This window comes from Typopeltis vanoorti, chromosome 9, assembly GCF_054136105.1.
Source record: "Typopeltis vanoorti isolate ZY-2024b chromosome 9, IOZ_Tvanoo_1.0, whole genome shotgun sequence".
Taxonomy (NCBI): domain Eukaryota; kingdom Metazoa; phylum Arthropoda; class Arachnida; order Uropygi; family Thelyphonidae; genus Typopeltis; species Typopeltis vanoorti.
In genome coordinates this window covers 65,148,818-65,168,784 of record NC_143557.1, presented here as the reverse complement: position 1 = coordinate 65,168,784, position 19,967 = coordinate 65,148,818, and the positions used below count along the sequence as shown (strand labels likewise).

The 19,967-nt window shown below is 36.2% G+C and overlaps 1 protein-coding gene across 4 annotated transcripts in view; it reads right to left on the bottom strand.

The window, feature by feature from the left end:
• Nucleotides 1-19,967, bottom strand: part of LOC150103099 (oligoribonuclease, mitochondrial) — a 152,824-nt gene that overhangs the window by 35,294 nt on the left and 97,563 nt on the right. For 3 of the 4 annotated variants that reach the window (XM_090397944.1, XM_090397947.1, XM_090397948.1), the window contains exon 4: nucleotides 1,753-1,973. In XM_090397944.1, the coding sequence (XP_090254070.1) occupies nucleotides 1,753-1,973 (221 nt within the window). The remainder of the gene's footprint in view (nucleotides 1-1,752; nucleotides 1,974-19,967) is intronic. The other variant, XM_090397945.1, reaches the window with a different exon arrangement.

Sequence of the window (19,967 nt, the reverse complement as noted above, 5' to 3'; positions counted from 1 at the left end):
TCACGTTACCTTACATCAAGAATATTACAAATTGGTTACATTGCTCCGTGAATACAACATCAAAGTGGCTTTTTTACCTATGCATAAAATCTCCAGATTCTTACATCATCTCATAAAAAAAATAAGCATTTATGAGATTCACTGCTTTTGTGGCTTTTACTATGTAGGTCAGACAGGAAGGTCAAGGAGATCCTCATGTCTGAACACGTAAAAGACATCGAAAAAAGAAAACAGCATAAAAAAAAAGCTTGGCACCCCACACAACTATCACAGGCCATCAAATAGTTTGGCAACAAACAAAAATTACATATATTGAACAGAATTGTTTTACAAAAAAGCCTCACAAAAGCTTAGGATCCCCACACAATGTAACAAAAATAAAGGCTTAATCTTACACCAAGTTTGGTCTGGTTTCATTAAAAATCTAACCACCGTAGACCTAGAATAGAACACGTGATGCCACAGAATATGAGAGTAACAACTAGCAGTGTTTCAACATGCATATGGTAATGAATTTAACATTTTTTATTCTGGTTACTTATTTGTATGTACCAATTGTGAAGTTATGATAACATCTAATATGTGTAATTAATTAGTCTTTTGTTGTGTATAATTTTTTTTTTTTACTAGTACCCCTGACGATGTAAATCTGACGACTTATGAAACTTGTAGGGTTATAATTGCTTATTTTTATTAAACTCTTTATTTACCTTAAAATGTATTTCAATACCAAAAGCTTCCCACAGAACTGCTAAGCCACAGAAAATTAAGTTTTCAAAGTTCCTTTTAACTTTAACTAAAATGAATCTTATATGGATTAATGACTGCTAAAAACATTCACTTATCTCACCTTTAAAGGATATCCTCTCTCTCTCTTTCTATTTTCCAGTTGTAACTCTTTTTCTAATTTCTGTTCAGACTTCATACAGTGAAGACAGAAACTCCACAACTGTTGCCTATTGTGTTCTCCTCTTTTTGAACAGCTGAAGGCTTAGTGATATCCAATAACATTCTTTTCACTTCTGTGCATGCTCAGAAATACAGTACAGCAACTTCCAGTTTAGTCTGCTACTGTGTGCAGCCATTACCTGTTTTTAGCACTATGCTTGAAAATAACAGTTCTTTTCAATAGTTCATAATTTTATTACGAAACAAAATTATTAAGTGTTTCATTTCGCAATCTTTTACAATTTTTTATGCACTGAGGTAGGTTCATTTAATCACTTCCAATAATATGGCAGTGACTTGCAACTTTCGCTTCTCTCTTAACTGACATAATGAATTTCTTTAAAAAAAATGTTTCTCTAGATACAAACATTTCAAAACCTGACAGTTCATACAAAATTATAATTGATCTCTAATATTTAATTTAAATAAATTTATTTTATATCTTAAATCTAAGCAAGACTTTATTTTTGTCTATCTATGGCAAGTGAAGTCTTGCTTGCAACATACAAAAAGAAACAAACATTTAACTAATAAATTTACAGATACCACATTATTAATCTTTAACTTTTAATTTTTTTTTTTTCATTTTTAATTTGTGGAATATCCAAAGTTTAATACAGATATCCTACATTATCCTAAAGGAAATTCACTATATTAAACTGTTCATTATACTAAACTATTCCCAAGGTCCCTACAAGGACTTTTGCTTGATGGGGGTCAACTTGTTTTTGAAAAAAGTAATATTAAATATTCATTAACAAATTTTGAAAACTCGCAACTGCAGTTATCAAAATTAAACATTACCTACAAAGTTCCTTAATTGTGCTGACATCTACAATACGATGATGTAAGTGTTTCATTAATTCAGGCATGTATTTGTCAAGAAACCGTTTATCAGCATGCACTGAATTTCCAGCTAAAGGACATTTTCCTGATGGTGTATGTTGACGGACAAATGACAGAAGAGCCATCTCTGCAGCTTGTAAAGAAATTGTACTGTTTTTGCATGCCTCTGTTAATCCTGACTGAGGAAAAAAGTACAAAAATATAAGAAACTTATAATAAATTTAGTTTAATCCTTTATCCAAGTGTGAGCAAACAAAGTTTGCGCCTGAAACTATCTTCAGGACTGGGGTAAGGTGGTACAACACCAGGACACTTGTTGCAAAGGTGGAGCAAGATACCAACACTCCTATCTCAGCTCCTATAATGCAAAACCCATCTCCTTGTGGATATGTCTAATGTTATGCATTAAGGGAAGGGCCACAACCCAGACTAGTTTTGACCTTTATTGAGGTCTCTTCAGTGGGAGCCAGGCCCAAGTGGAGATACTAGGCAGAAGTATTAGCAGGTCATCTCTACCTATAGGAGTTGCCAAAGAGATGACCTGATAATGCTTCTGCCTAGTATTTCCACTTGGGCCTGGCTCCCACTGAAGAGACCTCAATAAAGGTCGAAACTAGTCTGGGTTGTGGCCCTTCTCTTAATGCATAACATTAGACATATCCGCAAGGAGATGAGTTTTGCATTATGGGAGATACTGAGATAGGAGTGTTGGTAGCTTGCTCCACCTTTGCAACGAGTGCCCTGGTGTTGTACCACCTTACCCCAGTCCTGAAGATACTTTCAGGCACTAACTTTGTTTGCTCACACTTCGATAAAGGATTAAACTAAATTTATTATACTCTAACCAAGTGAAAAATAAACTTTCAACATATAAGAAACTTGTTTTATACCTTGAGAAAAATTATTTATTATAGTATTTCTTTTATTAGAGATTAAATTAAAAATTACAAACAAATAGAAAGTGCAAATATGTTTTTGCCCACACATAGCATATTTGCTATACAGGCTTTCAGGTGGGATTTTACACACACACACACACACACACATGGAAATTTCAGATTATAATCAGCATAAATCTATAATACCAAAGATATGAGAAAGAGTTTTTTATTCAAAGTGATATTATAAATTATATACTCATAAGTTCGAGTCAGCTAAGTCAAAAATCTGCATTTTTTTTCCAAGGAAAACAATGCCTAATTTTTTTTAATCATCAATTTCCAGCATGCATCCATCATTTTTTTTTTTTTTTTAAACGAATCAGTGATAGACTCTAAACTGTAAAGGGTGTACACATTTGACATGCAGATAATCAATGTACATTGGAAGATAACTTTTGTAGGATGTCTGTAAGAATTCTACTGATTATTAGCAGTGGCAGATTAAGGATAGTTGGGGTTCCTAGGCAAATTATATTTTTGAGCCCCCCCCCCCCCCAAAAAAAATTATATTTGGGAGGGCCCAAATATTTCAACATTTGTAATGCGGTTTAATTTAAAGCATAGATAGAGCGCGCTGTTAAAAATACGAAGCTTATAAACTAGCGCCGACATTGGTATTGCGGCATTATTTAAAGCGTAGATAGTGCATGCTGTTCAAAATACATTTTAAAATGTAATTGTTTAAAAATTTTCAAAAATTAAAATAATCAAGATTTTTATGATGTTTACTGAAAACAATCTATTTTAAAACACTATAGGAAAATGTCTTGGCTTTGGGTGCCCCCCCCCCAAAGCCTGGGGCCCTAGGCATGTGCCTCATTGCCTTAATGGGTAATCCGCCACGGATTATTAGAAACATGCATTCACAAGAATTTACGATAATAATTTTATTATTATTAATTTTTGAATTAATATTTCTGTACTGCAGAAATATCACATATTTGCAGACTATATTTTCAGACCAAAATATTTGGTCTGAAACTAGCAGGCCTTCATCAGTGTACTAGTACATTCATAAGGTGGAAGAGCACAAACACTGGCATGTTATTCCTTTTTACAGATACGAGCCATGTGCTTCAGTGGCATCATATAATGGGTTGTTGCAAAATAAAATAAATTCAATAAAATAATAATACTAATGATATTACATAAATAACTTTTTTAATTACATAAATTAAATTGAACTGACATGAAAAAAAAAAGTGGTGGGTGGGAGGGTTACTTCTTGCTATTTATCAAGATGAGCCTTCAAAATCTTTGCACAATATAGCCATTCTGATTTAGTTTGGATGCAAAGATTTGCAGATAACTCTTTGCTGTTTATCTGCCAAGATTTGGAAGAGTCTCTAGTCCTGAAGGCAAGTAGTAACCCTCCTTTTTTTCATGTTAATAAATTACTTAGTATATGTAATTTTATTATTATTATTTTCCTGACCTCCATGGAGTCACAACTCATCATGGGAGGTCAACACTATTCAACACAAAATCTATAATACCAATCTTTAAACTCATCCACAGTCTGTACATTCACCACTCTCTCAGGCAATGCAATACATACTCCTACCATTCTCCATGCCAAAAACCTTATTTCTTAATCTTTTACTCACCATTTTCATGTGCAACTTCCAGAGATGCCCCCCCCCCCCTTGTCCTTGCTCTTTTCCCCCATTCTACCATATGAAAAATCTCCTCGGTGTTAATATGATAACTCCTCAACAGCTTAAATGTCTCGATCATATCCCCCCCCCCCTTTTGCCTTCTATCCACCAAACTCTGCAGTCTGCATGCCCTCAGTTCTATCCTCATCATCAATGTTGTACAGTCCTTATATTATTTTTGTTATCCATCTCTGAACCCTCTCCAAGGTTCAGAGATGGATAACAAATCAAAACAACTCATCTTCAAATCTTGGCGACAAGATCTGAGCACAGAAATCCAGATGTGATCTGATCAAAGCTTTATACAATGCACACCTTTATCTTTCATGGTCAATGTTCCCCACACAACATTGCTGCAATTCTCTCAGATGTCTTCACAACATTTGAAATATGTCCTCAGAACATCAAATCTCTATCCATGATCACCCTAAGATCCCTTGCTTTCTCCACTTCTTCCAGTATAACTCCACCAAGTGAGTACGAATTCTCCCATCTGTGCCAAATTTTAAAATCTTACATTTAGTTGCATTAAACTGACATCCCCAATTTTTTTTTTTAACCATCTTTCCATTTATTCAAATTCTCTTGAAGAGTCAAAACATCAGCACTATTACCAATAATCCTCCCAAGCTTCACATCATCTGCAAACAACTAAATATCTCCCTTAGTCCTGTGACAATATCATTGATATAAACATTGAACAGTAATGGTCCCAGGACTGAACCAAGCCTGTAGAACTGCAGTTGCAACCTTCCTACTACCTGATACTGCTCCCCTACATACAACTCTCTGATATATATATATATATCAGAGAGCATGAGCCTGTGTAGCTCAGTGGATGTGGCATTTGCACACCACCGCGCTAGGCCGCACGAAGGAAGTCTTGGTTTCGAGTCTAGTCGGCGACTAGAGGAAATTTTTTAAGCCTTTTTTCGACCGGTTCCCGAGTTAGTTGATCTCTGGCACGGGCAAGCAGGTTTTTCCTCCCGGAAACTCGGGTTTTTCGTCCTGTAAACTCAAGAAAATCGACCGTAGAACCCACATTATTTCAGACATTAAATATATTGTGTTAGGGTTAGAGACCACGAGATGGCGGCACATTTGAGCCGTCTCTCTTCACTGCGTACCGCTTAATTAGTGATAGCCTTGGGCCATCTGTCTCTGATTGGGTACCAGTGGAGATTGAACTGCCCACTCAGTCTCCAAAAGTTAGATAGGGCTAAATGGCCTCGCCTACTCCCGTATATACGGGAATAAAAAGGCGTTAGCTGATTTTTTTTTTTTTTTGATATCAGAGAGCCAATCACCAATCCAACCCACTAACCTGATATCCAAACTCATATGATGCAATTTAAAAATCAACTTATCATGGTGCACCACCCTGTCAAATGCCATGGAAAAAAACAAAAGAAATGACAGTGTATGCTTACCCTCATCCACTGCTCTTGCTATTCTACCAGATTACCAGAGCACCAGATTACTAAAACAAGAGCACCTGTTAACAAATCCATGCTAGCCTGCATAAATAATATTATCCTTATCTAGTGAGGATATCTCTGTACCTGTAGCAATAACTAATGTGAGAATTGAAGTTAATAAATCTGAGCTACTTAGTATATTGCAGAATTTAAATGCAAACACTGCTGTGGGTTTAGATGGAATATCAGCTTGGGTGTTATGCGAATGTGCAAAGGAATTGTCATTGCCTCTTACCTGGTTATTTAACTTAAGTTTGAACTCTGGTATGGTCCCTAAGGAGCGGAAGGAAGGCAAAGTAGTTCCTTTGCATAAAGGTGGCTCTAAGACTGTGGTAGTTAATTACAGACCAATCAGCATCTCGGGTGTGGTGGTAAAAGTATTGGAAAAGTTGGTTAAAGACAGAATTCAAGAATGGGTGGATCAGAATATGATACTCTATAGGGGGCCAACATGGTTTTGTTAAAGGTTGATCCTGCCTTAGCAATTTATTAACTTTTTATAATAGAATGACATCTGAATTGAACAAAGGAAATGGCTACAGAGTTGTACTTCTGGATTTTGCTAAGGGCTTTTGACAGGATACCCCATGGAATACTGTTGCACAAATTGGAGCAAATGGAGGATGGATACTAAACTGGTGATATGGATAAGAGAATAGCTCAGGGAGAGAAACCAGAAAGTGGTGTATGGAGGAGCAGAGTTCAGGATGAGGCAAGTGACCAGTGGTGTGCCTCAGGGCTCTGTGCTTGGGCCATTATTGTTTAATTTGTACATAAATGATATAGGAAATGGCTTGAAGGGAGACATTCAGTTGTTTTCCAATGATGTAAAGTTGGGTAGCATAATAAAAAATCAAGCTGATGTTGAGAGTTTGCAGGATGATTTAAATAAGCTGGCAAAATGGGTAAAAGGTAATGGATGTCAGTTCAATGTGGAAAAGTGTAAAGTTATGCATTTTGGGATTAAAAGATTACCAGCTGTGTACTAAATTGATGGAATGGTACTTCAAAGGACTGATGAGGCTAGGGACTTGGGGGTGTTGGTGGATAGGGAGATGAAGTTCAGAGGACACACTGCTAAGATGTCCAAGATTGCAAATAGGATTACTTGATTATTGAAGAACACACTAACATCCAGAGATAAAGAGGTTATTATTCCCCTTTATAAGGCGTTGATACTTCCACATTTGGATTACTGTGCTCAAGTCTGATCACCTGGATTCCTTGGAGATGAGAAGGTTGTAGAGAGGGTTCAGAGGAGAGTGACTAAGTTGGTGAATGATGTAAAAAAGTGCTCCCTACATGGATAGATTGAGAGCTTGTGGATTGCAGAGGTGATATGATAGAACCATTTAAATTACTAAAAGGTTTTTATAAGATTAATGCAGGGGAAATATTTCAGCTTTGTGATAGTGATGGAAGAACAAGAGGTCATCCCTGGAAATTAAGGAAAAGTGCGGTTAACAAGGGTGTGAGGTTTTTCACCTGGAGGGTTGTGAATGAGTGGAATACATTGCCTGACTCACTTGTGAGTTCTTTGTTTATAAATGAATTCAAGAAGAGATATGATAGATATTGTTTTGATAGTTTGGGTCTCCTGCGATGAGTCTACTGACTCCATGGAGATACCTGTAATGATAATAATAATAATCCCCAACTGTGTATATAAGTTCTTACCAATTTATCCAAAATCTTAACTACAGATGAAATACAAAAAGGCCTATAATTCGATACCTCCATTCTACCAGCACCCTTATACAATGGTACTATCTTACCCTTCCACAAGAAACTGTTCCATTGCAAAATGTTCATTAAAAAGACAAGTTAATGGCACAGTCAGTTCCAAAGCACATTCCCTTAAAACATGCGGTGAAATTCCATCTGGTCCTTCTGCCTTATCAAAATTTAACATACTCAGTATTTGGAATATGTCCTCTTCATTCACTTCTAACATTTCACCAGTCATTATCCTTCTGAGAATAAAGCCTGTAGTGCCAGGATGCACTCTAATAAAGCGATTATTAAATAGCTCAACTTAGTCATCTGCTTTGGTCACCCAAACCAAATCCCATCCCCACCCAGCAAGGTAATCCATCCACTATCATTTTGTTTTTCCCTCCTACTTGCCACATAGCAAAGAAACTCCTTAGGATTCTCCTTGAAATGCAGTTAGTCTCCTCTCATATTCTAACTTTTTCTCTCTTTACAATACTAGTCACTTTCCTAGCCTGATCCTTATATTCCTTATGTTCTCTACTCCTTTCTCTTTATATGCCTTCTATTTCTTTTTCTTCTGCAATTCTCTTTTTATCATCCATTTGACTCCAAATTGCTTTATCTTCTTCACTTGAGGTATACATTCTTCCATTGCTTTCAACAACTTTTTCTTAAGTATTTCCCCATGCACTATTGACTCTTCTTTCTTTAAATTCTTTCATCTATTGTACTACTGTAAGTGGTTTCTAAGTCTATGATAGTTGCCTTCATTATAATTCCACATAAATTCTTTTTGTTTTAATACCTCCACATGCCTATTCATCCTCCAAGTCAGAACTACATGGTCACTCTCACCAATGGGGAAGTATGTCATCTCAGTCACACCCAATCCTCTGATGCTATGACCAAATCCAAAACCCAAATATTCAGGTCCCTTATTACTGAATGCCATCTCCTCTGCCCAGTTTATATCACTATAGTTGAAGTCCCTCATAAGGATCGATCAATTTGCACCCGCCAAACTAATTTGCCTAAACATTTCCTGCTCATCATCATCTATATTCCCTGGAATGTAGCAACATCCCAATAAATATCTTGTCTTATACACATCTATATCATGCCACATACTCTCAAAGCCATTATTGCTATTTCTACTAAGATTCTCCACCCTGAGAGTGCACAATTCATCTTTATCATGAAGAACACCTCACTCCAATGTTTACCCTCTCTATCCTGCTGAAATATGCTATATCCTTCAATTTCCATCCCTGTTAGAACATCCTCCTCAGTTAACCAAGTTTCACTGACACCAACAACCTTTGGAGAGACCAAGTCACTCAATGCCACAAACTCAATCCCTTTATTCCTCACTCCTAGCCTTTGTATACAGAAAAAACAGTGTATTGCCGGTATTCTTTAGCCATTATTACTCCTCTCATACTCTATCAGGCTCTGTAATATAGTGTATATCCCTCATTTCTCAAGCCACTATCCCCCATGAGGCCTTCCCTACAACATTCTACCTGTGCAATCCTAGTTTTCCTGCCTAGACACACTCACTTGCACAGAAAACAAGTCTTTACAAATGCTTGCACCCTTTGCATTCAAATGTAATCCATCTCATTCTCGATATCATCTCATTTGTCATCACTGCTCTTCTCCTCCACTCTGCATTATCATACTGGGAAAACACACTCATTATCTTTCCTCAGACACATTTCTGCTGCATTATCTTTAACATCAACCTCAAGTCTCGCAAAACATAATTCACACTACCTCTAAGGTCATTAATCCCAGCCATTACTATCATCTCTGCACTTTCACCCCACTTAACTGCTATTGCCACACTATCATTCCACCAGGCAAGCACTCCTCTGCACACCCCGAATCATCGAATCTCCATACAACACTCCAAACAGATTCATTCATCCTTCTCTCACTGGCATCTGACTCTTACAGCTTCCAATCTTTCTCTCTCGTTTCTCTCATCTCTCTCTATCCCTTGCTTCCACACTTTCTTGGCTTTTTGCAAATTCCTCTTTTCCATTGACTCTCCCATTCTCTTGCTTTTCTCTCTCTCTTGCTCTCTGATGCTGTTATCTTACAACTCAGTTTTCTTTCCTTCCATCTCCTTTCTCGGCAGTTTTATTGCCCTCTCCACACATTCTGATTTCAATTTATATCATGACTATCATACAAACCATTTCCATCTGCTAAACTGTTCAAAGCTAAATCCATATATACATCTTTAACAATCTCACCACCCCCAACACACTACTGGCATCCACAAACTGCAAAATCATTTGTTTCCAAAGCATTACCTCTACCACCACTAAATCTGGAGATTGAGACACTTATGTCTCCCAAAGCTTTCCACTCCTACATTTCATGCACACATACACATTCCTGTCTTGCATCTGCCACATTTTTAAACAATAGGATGCATAGCAAGCTACAAAATCATCAACTATTCTATGAATAATGTAGTCTTTAAATGGTGGGGGCTAGGTGTAGTGCGAAACCAGCGGTTGCCATATTGTATATAATCGATACATGTAAAGACAATACAGGGACAGTAAAATCCTAACAAATTACCACACAATCATGCAAAAAAAAAATCATCATCAAATTTCTGCCATGTACCCTCAAGGGGTGTACAGGATATGATAGTACTACATGAAAAATTTACATCATCTAACTTCCTATCTACAATTTTCCTCCAGATCAGTCTGTTACTTGTCAAGACTCCAATATTATCAGATCTTATATTTCTGTCGTCTAAGCCACTTTGTACCCTATCAAACCACCTATATCTTGGTCTTCCTATGGGTCATTTTACTGCCAACCTAGTGAGAACACTTGCTTTGCCAATCTTTCCTTGCCCATTCTGTTTAAATGACCATAACACCTGAGATTAGCTCTGCTAATGCATTCTTGGATGCTGACAGTGTCAAGTTCTTTCCTAATATCCTCATTTTTAATATGATATTGCCATTGATGCCATCTGTTCATGCTTCTAATCTTTCTCAGGACTCTCATATCAGCGGTCTCTAGTCTTTGGTCAAGTGTTTTACTTCTGACCTAGCTCTCAGATCCATAAGTTAAAACTGGTTTGAACACTGTCTTGTATACAGCTAATTTAGTGTTCCGACTAATTTCTCTCTTATTCCATATGAATTTATTCAATTGACTTCCTACTATACCAGCTTTATTGATTCAGTTGTTCATTTCCATATTTAATTTACCATCTTCACTAAAAATCGTGCCTAAGTAGGTGAAATGTTTTACTTGTTCCACAGGTTCTCCATTCACAATGCAGTTGACATTTTCAACGATTCTGCCTATCTTCATTGTCTTTGTCTTTTTATTGCTGACCTTCATACCATATTTATTACAACAGTTATTCAATTTAGTCAAGGAATCTTGCAGACTCGTAGTGGATTTATTGATAAGTATAACATCGTCTGCATAAAGCAAAGAGCTGACATTAACATCTCCAATTTTGATATCATGTTTAATACCACTTTCCTTCATAATGTGATCCATATAGATAATGAATAACAGAGGGGATAATGTACATCCTTGTCTCACACCAGACTTAACATTAAACCATCTTCCTGTACTTCCTTCAATTCTAACTGCTGACTTACAACTTAAATAAAGACTAAGTATTGCTTGATATAATGCTCCATTGACACCATATAACTGTAGCGTATTGAATAGCTTCTCTCTTTGCACCTTATCATATGCCATTTTAAGATCTACAAAACTCAAATAGAGATCTTTCTTATATTCCCATGATTTCTCCACAATTTTTCGTAACATGAAGATCTAATCCTGACAGCCTCTATTTGGCTGAATCCAGCTTGTTCTTCACCAAGCTTTTCTTCTACAATTCTTCTCAACCATTCCTCAAGTATACTTGCATATATCTTACCAGGAACACTCAGTAGGGAAATACCTCTGTAATTCTCACATTCAGTTTTATTTCCCTTTTTATATATGGGTACTATGAGAGCTCTACTCCAATCATTGGGAATTCGTCCCTCTATCCAGGCCTTCTGAACTATGCAGTGCAGCCACTGCAAGACTTTTATACCACCATACTTCAGCATTTGTGGTCGAATCTCATCTACTCCTGCTGCCTTTCCACATTTTAAGCCTTTGATGACTTTTTCTACTTCAAGTATGGATATGTATTCCTGACTGTATGCCTGTTGAGTTTTTTTTTTACCACTGTGCTATCACTGCTTGTTTCATTTAGCAATTTCTCGAAGTAATTACTCCATACTTCAAGGATATCTTTTTCTCCCGTTTTCATGTCACCTTTATCATCTCTAACTCCTTTTACAGTATTCTTTCCTCCATTTCTAAGCTTCTTCAATAACCTTCAAAATATTTTGCCACCTTCTTGATATTTATTTTCTATGTTCTTGCCAGTGTCCTCCCATGACTTTTGTTTAGCTAGTTTTACACAGTGTTTAGCTTTCTTACATTTGTCTCTGTATTCTCTAAGAGCACAAGCTGACTTATTTGCCAGGAACTTTTGATATGCTTTCTTCTTTTCCTTCACTGCCTCTTTAACTTCTTGTATCCACCATGGAGTTTTAATTTATCTATGTTTGCAAACAACTTCACCACATGCCTCTCTAGCTGAATCAATCAGAGTTTTCTTTAAGGCTTCCCACTGAATATCCAAGGTTTGGTTCCTGTTCTCAAACCCTTTCATTTTTTCTTCAATAATCTTTGTGTATTTTAGTCTACAGTTCACATCTAAGAGCTGCTCAACTTTTATTCACTTTTAAACTTTCTTACATGTTATTCTTTTCAATGTGAAATTCAATTTTATCCTGCTCAACACTAAATAGTGATCACTTCCAATTTCAAATCCTCTGTACACTTTGGTTTCCTGCACCAGGGAGAAAACATCACTCTCAACAATAACATAGTCAATGAGATTTTTCTTATTTCTTAAAAAAAAAAAAAAAATCGGCAATTCAAATAGCATAAACTGAAAAAACAGTATTTTCACAAAATGAACGCAAAATCTTTCCTTATTTTTTTATTAATACTTATTTTATTTAACAACTCATTTCATGTGCTGCAATCTTCTTTGCATCATTTTATTGTATTTATTTTAATTTAATTTTGGTTTTGCTGTCCTACATTGATGATGTAGGACTAATGGACAATCAGTGGATTATATTCTCCACTGATTGTCCAGTTTGTGTGAAATAAGAGAAGTGACAGTTACATGGAATTTATAGACATTAAAAAAAGCCAGAGGGAGCATTTATCTTGAGATGATGGAAACCACAATGACAGTTTGTTGAACTGAACTGTTCATAGCTCAAATCAGTTTCATTCAGTTTGGTTGGATGCATTCATTGATTTTTTAGAATGCACATAAGAATGTGTACATGTGGTTTCAATCAAATAATTTTATTTTTAAAATTTACAAACCAATTTGAAATGATATTTGTAATTATGCACTGTAAGAATGAAATTTAATGGAATTTGTCATCACCAAATTCCTGGTATATACCCTCAAGATTACATTATTATTAACTTCCTATCAACATTTTTTATTTATTTATTTTATAAAATTTTATTATTGATCAAAAATAATTCAAATTAGTTTGTTTTTTTGCTATGACTCCAATGTTGCTTGATCCCATATGTAGATCTTCTAAGGCACTTTTAACTGCAGCAATCTGCCTACATCTTGGTCATCCTCTGGGTCTTTTTTGCCATCTTGACATCAAAAACCTGTTTTGTTCATCTTTCCTACCCACTCTCTTTAGGTGGGATTAGATGTGATTAGTTCTGCAAACAATGCTAAACTTCTTCCCAATATCTTCATTTTTAATATGATTCTGCCATTGATGCATCTGTTCATGCCTCTGATTTTTTTCAGAAATTTATCAGTCTCCAAGTTTTTGATCAACTGTTTTACTTGAATACAACTCTCAGATACATTAAAACTGGTTTTTGAACACTGTCTTGCATACCTGCTTTAGTGTTCTCAGTAATTTCTATCTTATTTTATATAAATTTATTCATTTGACCTACCACATCAGCTTTTCTAATTCTGTTGTCTATTTCCATATCTAATTTGCAATCTTCACTAAATATTGTGAATAAATAGCTGAAATGTTTCACTTGTTTAACAGGTTCTCCACTCACCATGCAGTTGATATTTTCAATGTTCCGGGCTATTTGAATGGTTCTTGTTTTTTTACAGCTGATTTTCATATCAAATTTATCACCAGATATTCAATTTAGTTAAGGATCCTGCAAATTCATATTGGATTTATTTAAGAGTATAACATCCTCTGTATAAAGCAAAGAACTGTGATTAACATATCCAATTTTGATATCAGGTTTAATGCCACCTTCCTTCCTAATGTGATCTAAAACAACAGTAGATATAGTGTGTCCCCTTGTCTAGCACCTGATTTTACATCAAACCATCTTCCTGTACATCCTTCAATTCTAACTGCTGACTTACAACTTAATATAGCTTGTGTATCACTTGGTAAAATGTCCCATTTGCACCATAAAACTGTAGTGTTTTTGAACAAGTTATCTCTTGAAACCTTGTCATATGCCTTTTCCAGATCTGCAAAACTTAAATACAGATCCTTGTTATATTTTCATGATTTCCCAATTATTTGTTGTAAAGTGAAAATCTAGTCCTGATCCTATATTTGGCCTGAATCCTGTTTTACCTCCAAGCCTCCTTTCCACAATATTTCTTATCCTCTTTTCAAGTATGTATAAATCAAGAACTTGTATAAATCTTACCAGGAACACTCAGTAGGAAAATTCCTCTATAATTCTCTGTAAAACTTTTATATCTCCATACAGCAGCATTTCTGCATAAGTATCATCTACTCCAGCTGCCTTCCAACATTTTAAGTTTTTAATAGCTTTTTCTACCTAAAGTATTTATATGTAGTCCTGATTGTCTTGTTCACTGTTCTGTCATCTTCTTGATTTATTTAATAATCTTTCAAAATAACTACTTCAGACATCCAGGATATCTTTATCATCTCTGATTCCTTTTACATCACTCTTTCTTCCACTTCAAAACTTTTTTAATAACCACCAGAACATTTTGCCCCCTTCTTGATGTTTATTTTCTATATTCCTATGAAAGTTTTTTCAAGACTTTTGTTTAGTTACTTTTGCACACTGCTTTCTTGCTTACATTTTCTCTGTGTTTTCATAGGACATCTGCTGACTTATTTGCTAGGAACTTTCAATATGTTTTGATACATTTTTCTTTTTAATATGACATATCATCAATTTAATGTTACCAATAATTGCATCATAATAAAAACATGATATGATATGTTTTTAATATGATATGTCGCCCTGGTTGGCTGAATGGTTAACATATCTGCTCTCTAGCCAAAAGACTGCGGGTTTCGAATCCCGCATTGGCATGGATGTTTGTGATTGTCTGTGAAAATACTAGTGGTGGTGGGCGGTAGATGGCACTGGTGTAGATGACGGTAGTTGCGGTTCATTGTATAGTTGGTGGATTGAGTGGTGGAAACAGAGGGTTGTAGAGTAGATGCCCTCCCCCGGTGAGTCTTTGAACTCCCTGGAGGCGTCATGTAATAATAATAATAATAATATTCAATTTTATTCTGCTCAAAACTAAATGTTGATCACTTCCCATTTCAAATCCCCCTGTATACTCTTGTGTTCTGAATCAGCATGAAAATTAAGCAAAATAAAATTATATTGCTTTATTACAACATAAACCAAAAACAGGTTTATCATAAACGATGTTAAAGTTGAACATCATTTGGTACCACTGTTCAGTAATCCTCTTTGAATACCATACATATCATGACAGCAGTTCTCATGAAAATGGCAAAGTCTGAGAAGTGGCCACTTAAGGCTGCAATTATTGGTAACATAGATATGGTGCAGTGTACTAATTATCATTTTTCAGCCACTTTTAGGTTGTTCAAGACTGATATATATATATATATATATATAGATATATCAAGATATCAGTGGGGTCGCATGCCCATTTAGGTTGGGTGTGCTGTGGTGTGGCTTATGCAACCAGCGCTACAAAATTCACATCGATTTGACCAAATGATTGTATTTTTATTAATGTATGAAAGTTTTAAGAGTGCATAGCACATCAGCACATATCTTAAATGGTCCAATGCAATTAATCGTAAGATAACTTTGAATACTTTAATTTATCAATTAATATAATTTTGAATATGGAAAGAAGCATAAAGGTCAAATGAACAATAGCTATGCTTCACATGCATTGTTTATGCGAGAAGCACAAAGGGTTTACGCTTTCTGGTGAGATTAGATTATTGGCAAATACTAGAGTGAGACAAGGATAATTTGAATGTTGATACTAATTTTAAATACAATCACATAATATTCACTATGCATAGAAATCAGAAAAAAAGTAATCACTTGGGAAATTATTATTTTTTTGGATTGAACCAAAGAAAGGTTGAAATAACTAATTTTTCTTAATTAATACAAGTTCCAACCTCCTTTGATTATAATCATACAATCCGTGATAGTCCTGGCATAAAACAGGACATTCATTAGATCGTCAAGAACCTTTCCCATTGTAAATGTGGGCAAAAAAAGTTACAAATTATTTATAGAAATTATATATTAAAAAACTTGTCTATATCGATGTCCTAAACATGTCAGTTTACACTTCATGCATGTAAAACAGATGAAACTCAGAAAACAAAAACAGCAACTCATGACAAATGACAACGTTCGATTGGATTAGTTGACACAATAATCAATCACGGCTACTGATTTCTGGGTGCTATTGTCTCAGTGAACACCTGCCTCACTTTCTGGGTGGTTTAAAACCACCGTAATTCTAAGAATTTGACCAGGTGTGCCATCTGTACATCTGTTCAAGGGTTCAAAGGTGTCCGTATTTTTGACTGCACACCCAAGCTATTAATGTGAATGTGATGCAATGTTTATGCATCAAAAAAAAAAGCATCCATCACAAAGTGGGTGTACACCACACCCAGAATATACGTCTCTGATATCTATCTATCTATCTATCTATCTATCTATCTATCTATCTATATATATATATATATATATATATATATATATATATATTACTACAGTTCTATTTGTTATAGGTAAAATGATCTGAAATTATAATCCCCCCCCCCCCACCCTGCCCTTATAAAGAGAGGGAAAAATTATGATTTTTTTTTCAGATTCATTTTATTTGCAAAGTCATTCAAAATGATAATTCATTCAAAATTAATGAAATATGGGATTTAGGATACTTTAAAAATTGGAGTTTTCAAACTGGACCACTTTAAAAGCAAAGCGAAAATGTCGACAGCATATATTGAATATGGATGAAAATCAAACATTGGAAATTAACTCTTTGGAAACAGCACTGCCAGTTAAGAGGCAGAGGGAGAAGAAAAGAATGGCAGATGAGCTTATAGATGATGAAGGAAATTCCTCAGATTCTCTAGCTAATTTTCGAGTAAATGTGTTTAACCCAGTGTTAGTAAGGTGGGGTGTCACAGACCCAAGAGATTTTAAATTGACTATTTAAAATAGTCAATCTAACCTAACCTAACCGAACAATGCGTGGCAGTGAGTCATGACTCAGTATAGCTTCCCCTCCCGTAACCCACTACTCAACGCCATAGACATCAAGCTGTTGCATGCAAGCAGGTTTAGTGTGGGACCCCACCTTACCACTTTTGTTACATTTTCCCACCTTACTAATGCTGAGTTAACCTAATAATGGGCCGCATTGTCTAGTCACTAGATTCACACTTTGTACAACACAAAAAAGTTGTATAAAGATTTATCCTGCTTGGACCCAGCAAAGTTTAAAACTATTGCAGAGAAGGGCTTTGAAGATGAAACATTGGAAGATATTATTGAGCTGTCTCCACAAATCAGCAAATATCAAGTAATATTGAAATTGCTTTCTTTTGCTTCGAACTTTGATGTATTAAAGCTATTGCTTAATGATGGTGAGAATATGGATTCCAGTTGCAACAAGTATAAAATTTAACTGGTAATTAATTTACGGAATTAACAACGCATATAAAGTAAATTAATTAAAGATAACTTTAATGAATCACTTTTATATTTCGACAATGTCACATTGTCATCTTCAGGAACATAAAGATATGGTATGTGCACTACAGGAACTAACAAAGCAAATGAGGAAGAAAGCAAGAAACTAATATTGTTCCTAAAGTCCTAATGGTGCCCTCTTGCGGGCTAATTTGGTAGTCTTGGCCGTTGGGCTGAAGTTCTCATAATGAAAGTCTCCCAAATTTGGGGCAGTTTCATGCACCCAAATTTGTTGAGGTTAGGAACGTTTTTTAGAGCTGCTGAAGATTCTTTGAATAATCTTTCGTATTTAAACTTGCTGCGGTGGATTATTTTTGTCTTCTTCCAACGAATTTTATGGTGGGTATCTAAGGCATGGTCTGCCAGCCCAGAGCGGCTGTACTGGTGAAACCGGATGTAGTCTTGGTGTTCTGAAATCCTGATATTTGTTGTTCTGCCTGTTTGGCCAAAGTAGGACAATTTGCAGCTGCAAGGGACCTGGTATACACCAGGTAGGTCTAGGGGAAGTGGTTGGTCTTTGGTAGAGCGGATAAGGGATGCCAACTTTTTATATGGTCTGTAACAGGAAGTAAGGTCATATTTCTTGAGGATATTAGTTATTTTTTCAGAGGTGCCCTGGATGTAAGGGATAGTGATAGACTTGGTGTAGTCTTTATTGTTGAGGGGGGAGGGGGGTTGTGGTTTTCAGGTTTTAGTATTTTTTGGATTTTTTGGGGGTTATAGCCATTGGCTAAGAAAGTGTTGAGGATGTGGTTTAGTTCCATAGTCAGGGCCTTGTCATCTGAGCAGATTAATTTTGCCCTGTTATATAGTGTTTTTATCACCCCATATTGTTGTGAGGGGGGGGGGATTGCTGGTGAATGTATCTGCCAGTGTGGGTGGGTTTTCTGTAAACAGAGAAAACCAAAGATCCATCAAGCTGGCAGGTGATTAAAGTGTCTAGGAAGGGGAGGGTGTTGTTTTCCTCTTTTTCTAAGGTGAAATGGACTCTGGGATGTTGGTTGTTTGAGTGTGTTAGGAAGGAGTGGAGTGAGTCTGAGCCATGTGGCCAAATAGCAAACACATCATCCACATAACGAAGCCAAATAGTGGGTTTTTGTGGGGCGGAGTTTAAGGCTTTTTCTTCAAATGTCTCCATAAAGAAATTGGCCAAGGGTGGGGAAAGTGGTGAACCCATGGCTGTCCCCTCTATCTGTTTGTAGAACTTTCCTTGCCAAACGAAATAGCCTGAGTTCATTGTGAACTGAAATAGGGCTGAGATATCGGGAGGAAACTTGGCTTGGATGAGCTCAAGGGTTTCTTTGAGTGGGACATTAGTGAATAGGGAGGAGATGTCAAAACTGACCATTATGTCAGTGTGTTGGAGTGTGAGGTTTTCTATACTGGCTTTAAAGTGGGCCGAGTTTTTTATGTGTGATGGTGTGTTGCCAGTGTAGTGTGTGAGCGTTTTGGCTAAATGTTTGGCTAATTTATATGTGGGGGAATCAATGCCATCCACTATGGGACGTAATGGCACATTTTGTTTATGTATTTTTGGGAGTCCATATAATCGGGGGGGGGGGGGGTCTAGAGTTATAAGGTTTAAGCTTGTTGGTGACTTCCACAGGCCAAGAAGTGACTTTCTTAAGGAGTCTGTGGATAGTTCTAATCTGAGAGCTGGTCGGATTATATTCAATGGGGAGGTAAGTAGTACGGTCTCGTATTAAGGAATTTAGCTTACCTTTGTAGTCTTTTTGATTGAGTACCACAGTGGCGCTTCCCTTATCAGCTTTGGTGATTACTATTTTTTTGTTGTTTTTTTAATTCTTGTAGGGCTGTGTATTCGTTTTTGGATAAGTTGGATTTTGGAGGTTTGGCTTTAGTGAGAACACCGACTACATCCAGTCTCACGTTGTTGGCGATATGGATAGGCAGGTTGCGAATTCCATGCTCTATTTGAATCATGATTTCTTCAGTAGGAATCCTTTTTGGAGGTAGGGCGAAATTGTGACCACGTGAAAGTGCGGTGAGTGCTTCAGGCTTTAAAACTGCCGACGAGAGGTTGACTACTGTGTTAAGTGGTGGCTGGGGTACAGAAGTAGAAGTCTTGGTCAGGTTTTCGTATTTTTTTACGTGCCGACTACGTATTTTTTCGAATTCCTTTCTTGCCGATGTGCATGATATGTCATGGAGTATCGACCATAGATCAAGGCCGAGTGTGTTAGAAAGCTATTCCTCTTCCTGTAGTGCACATACCATATCTT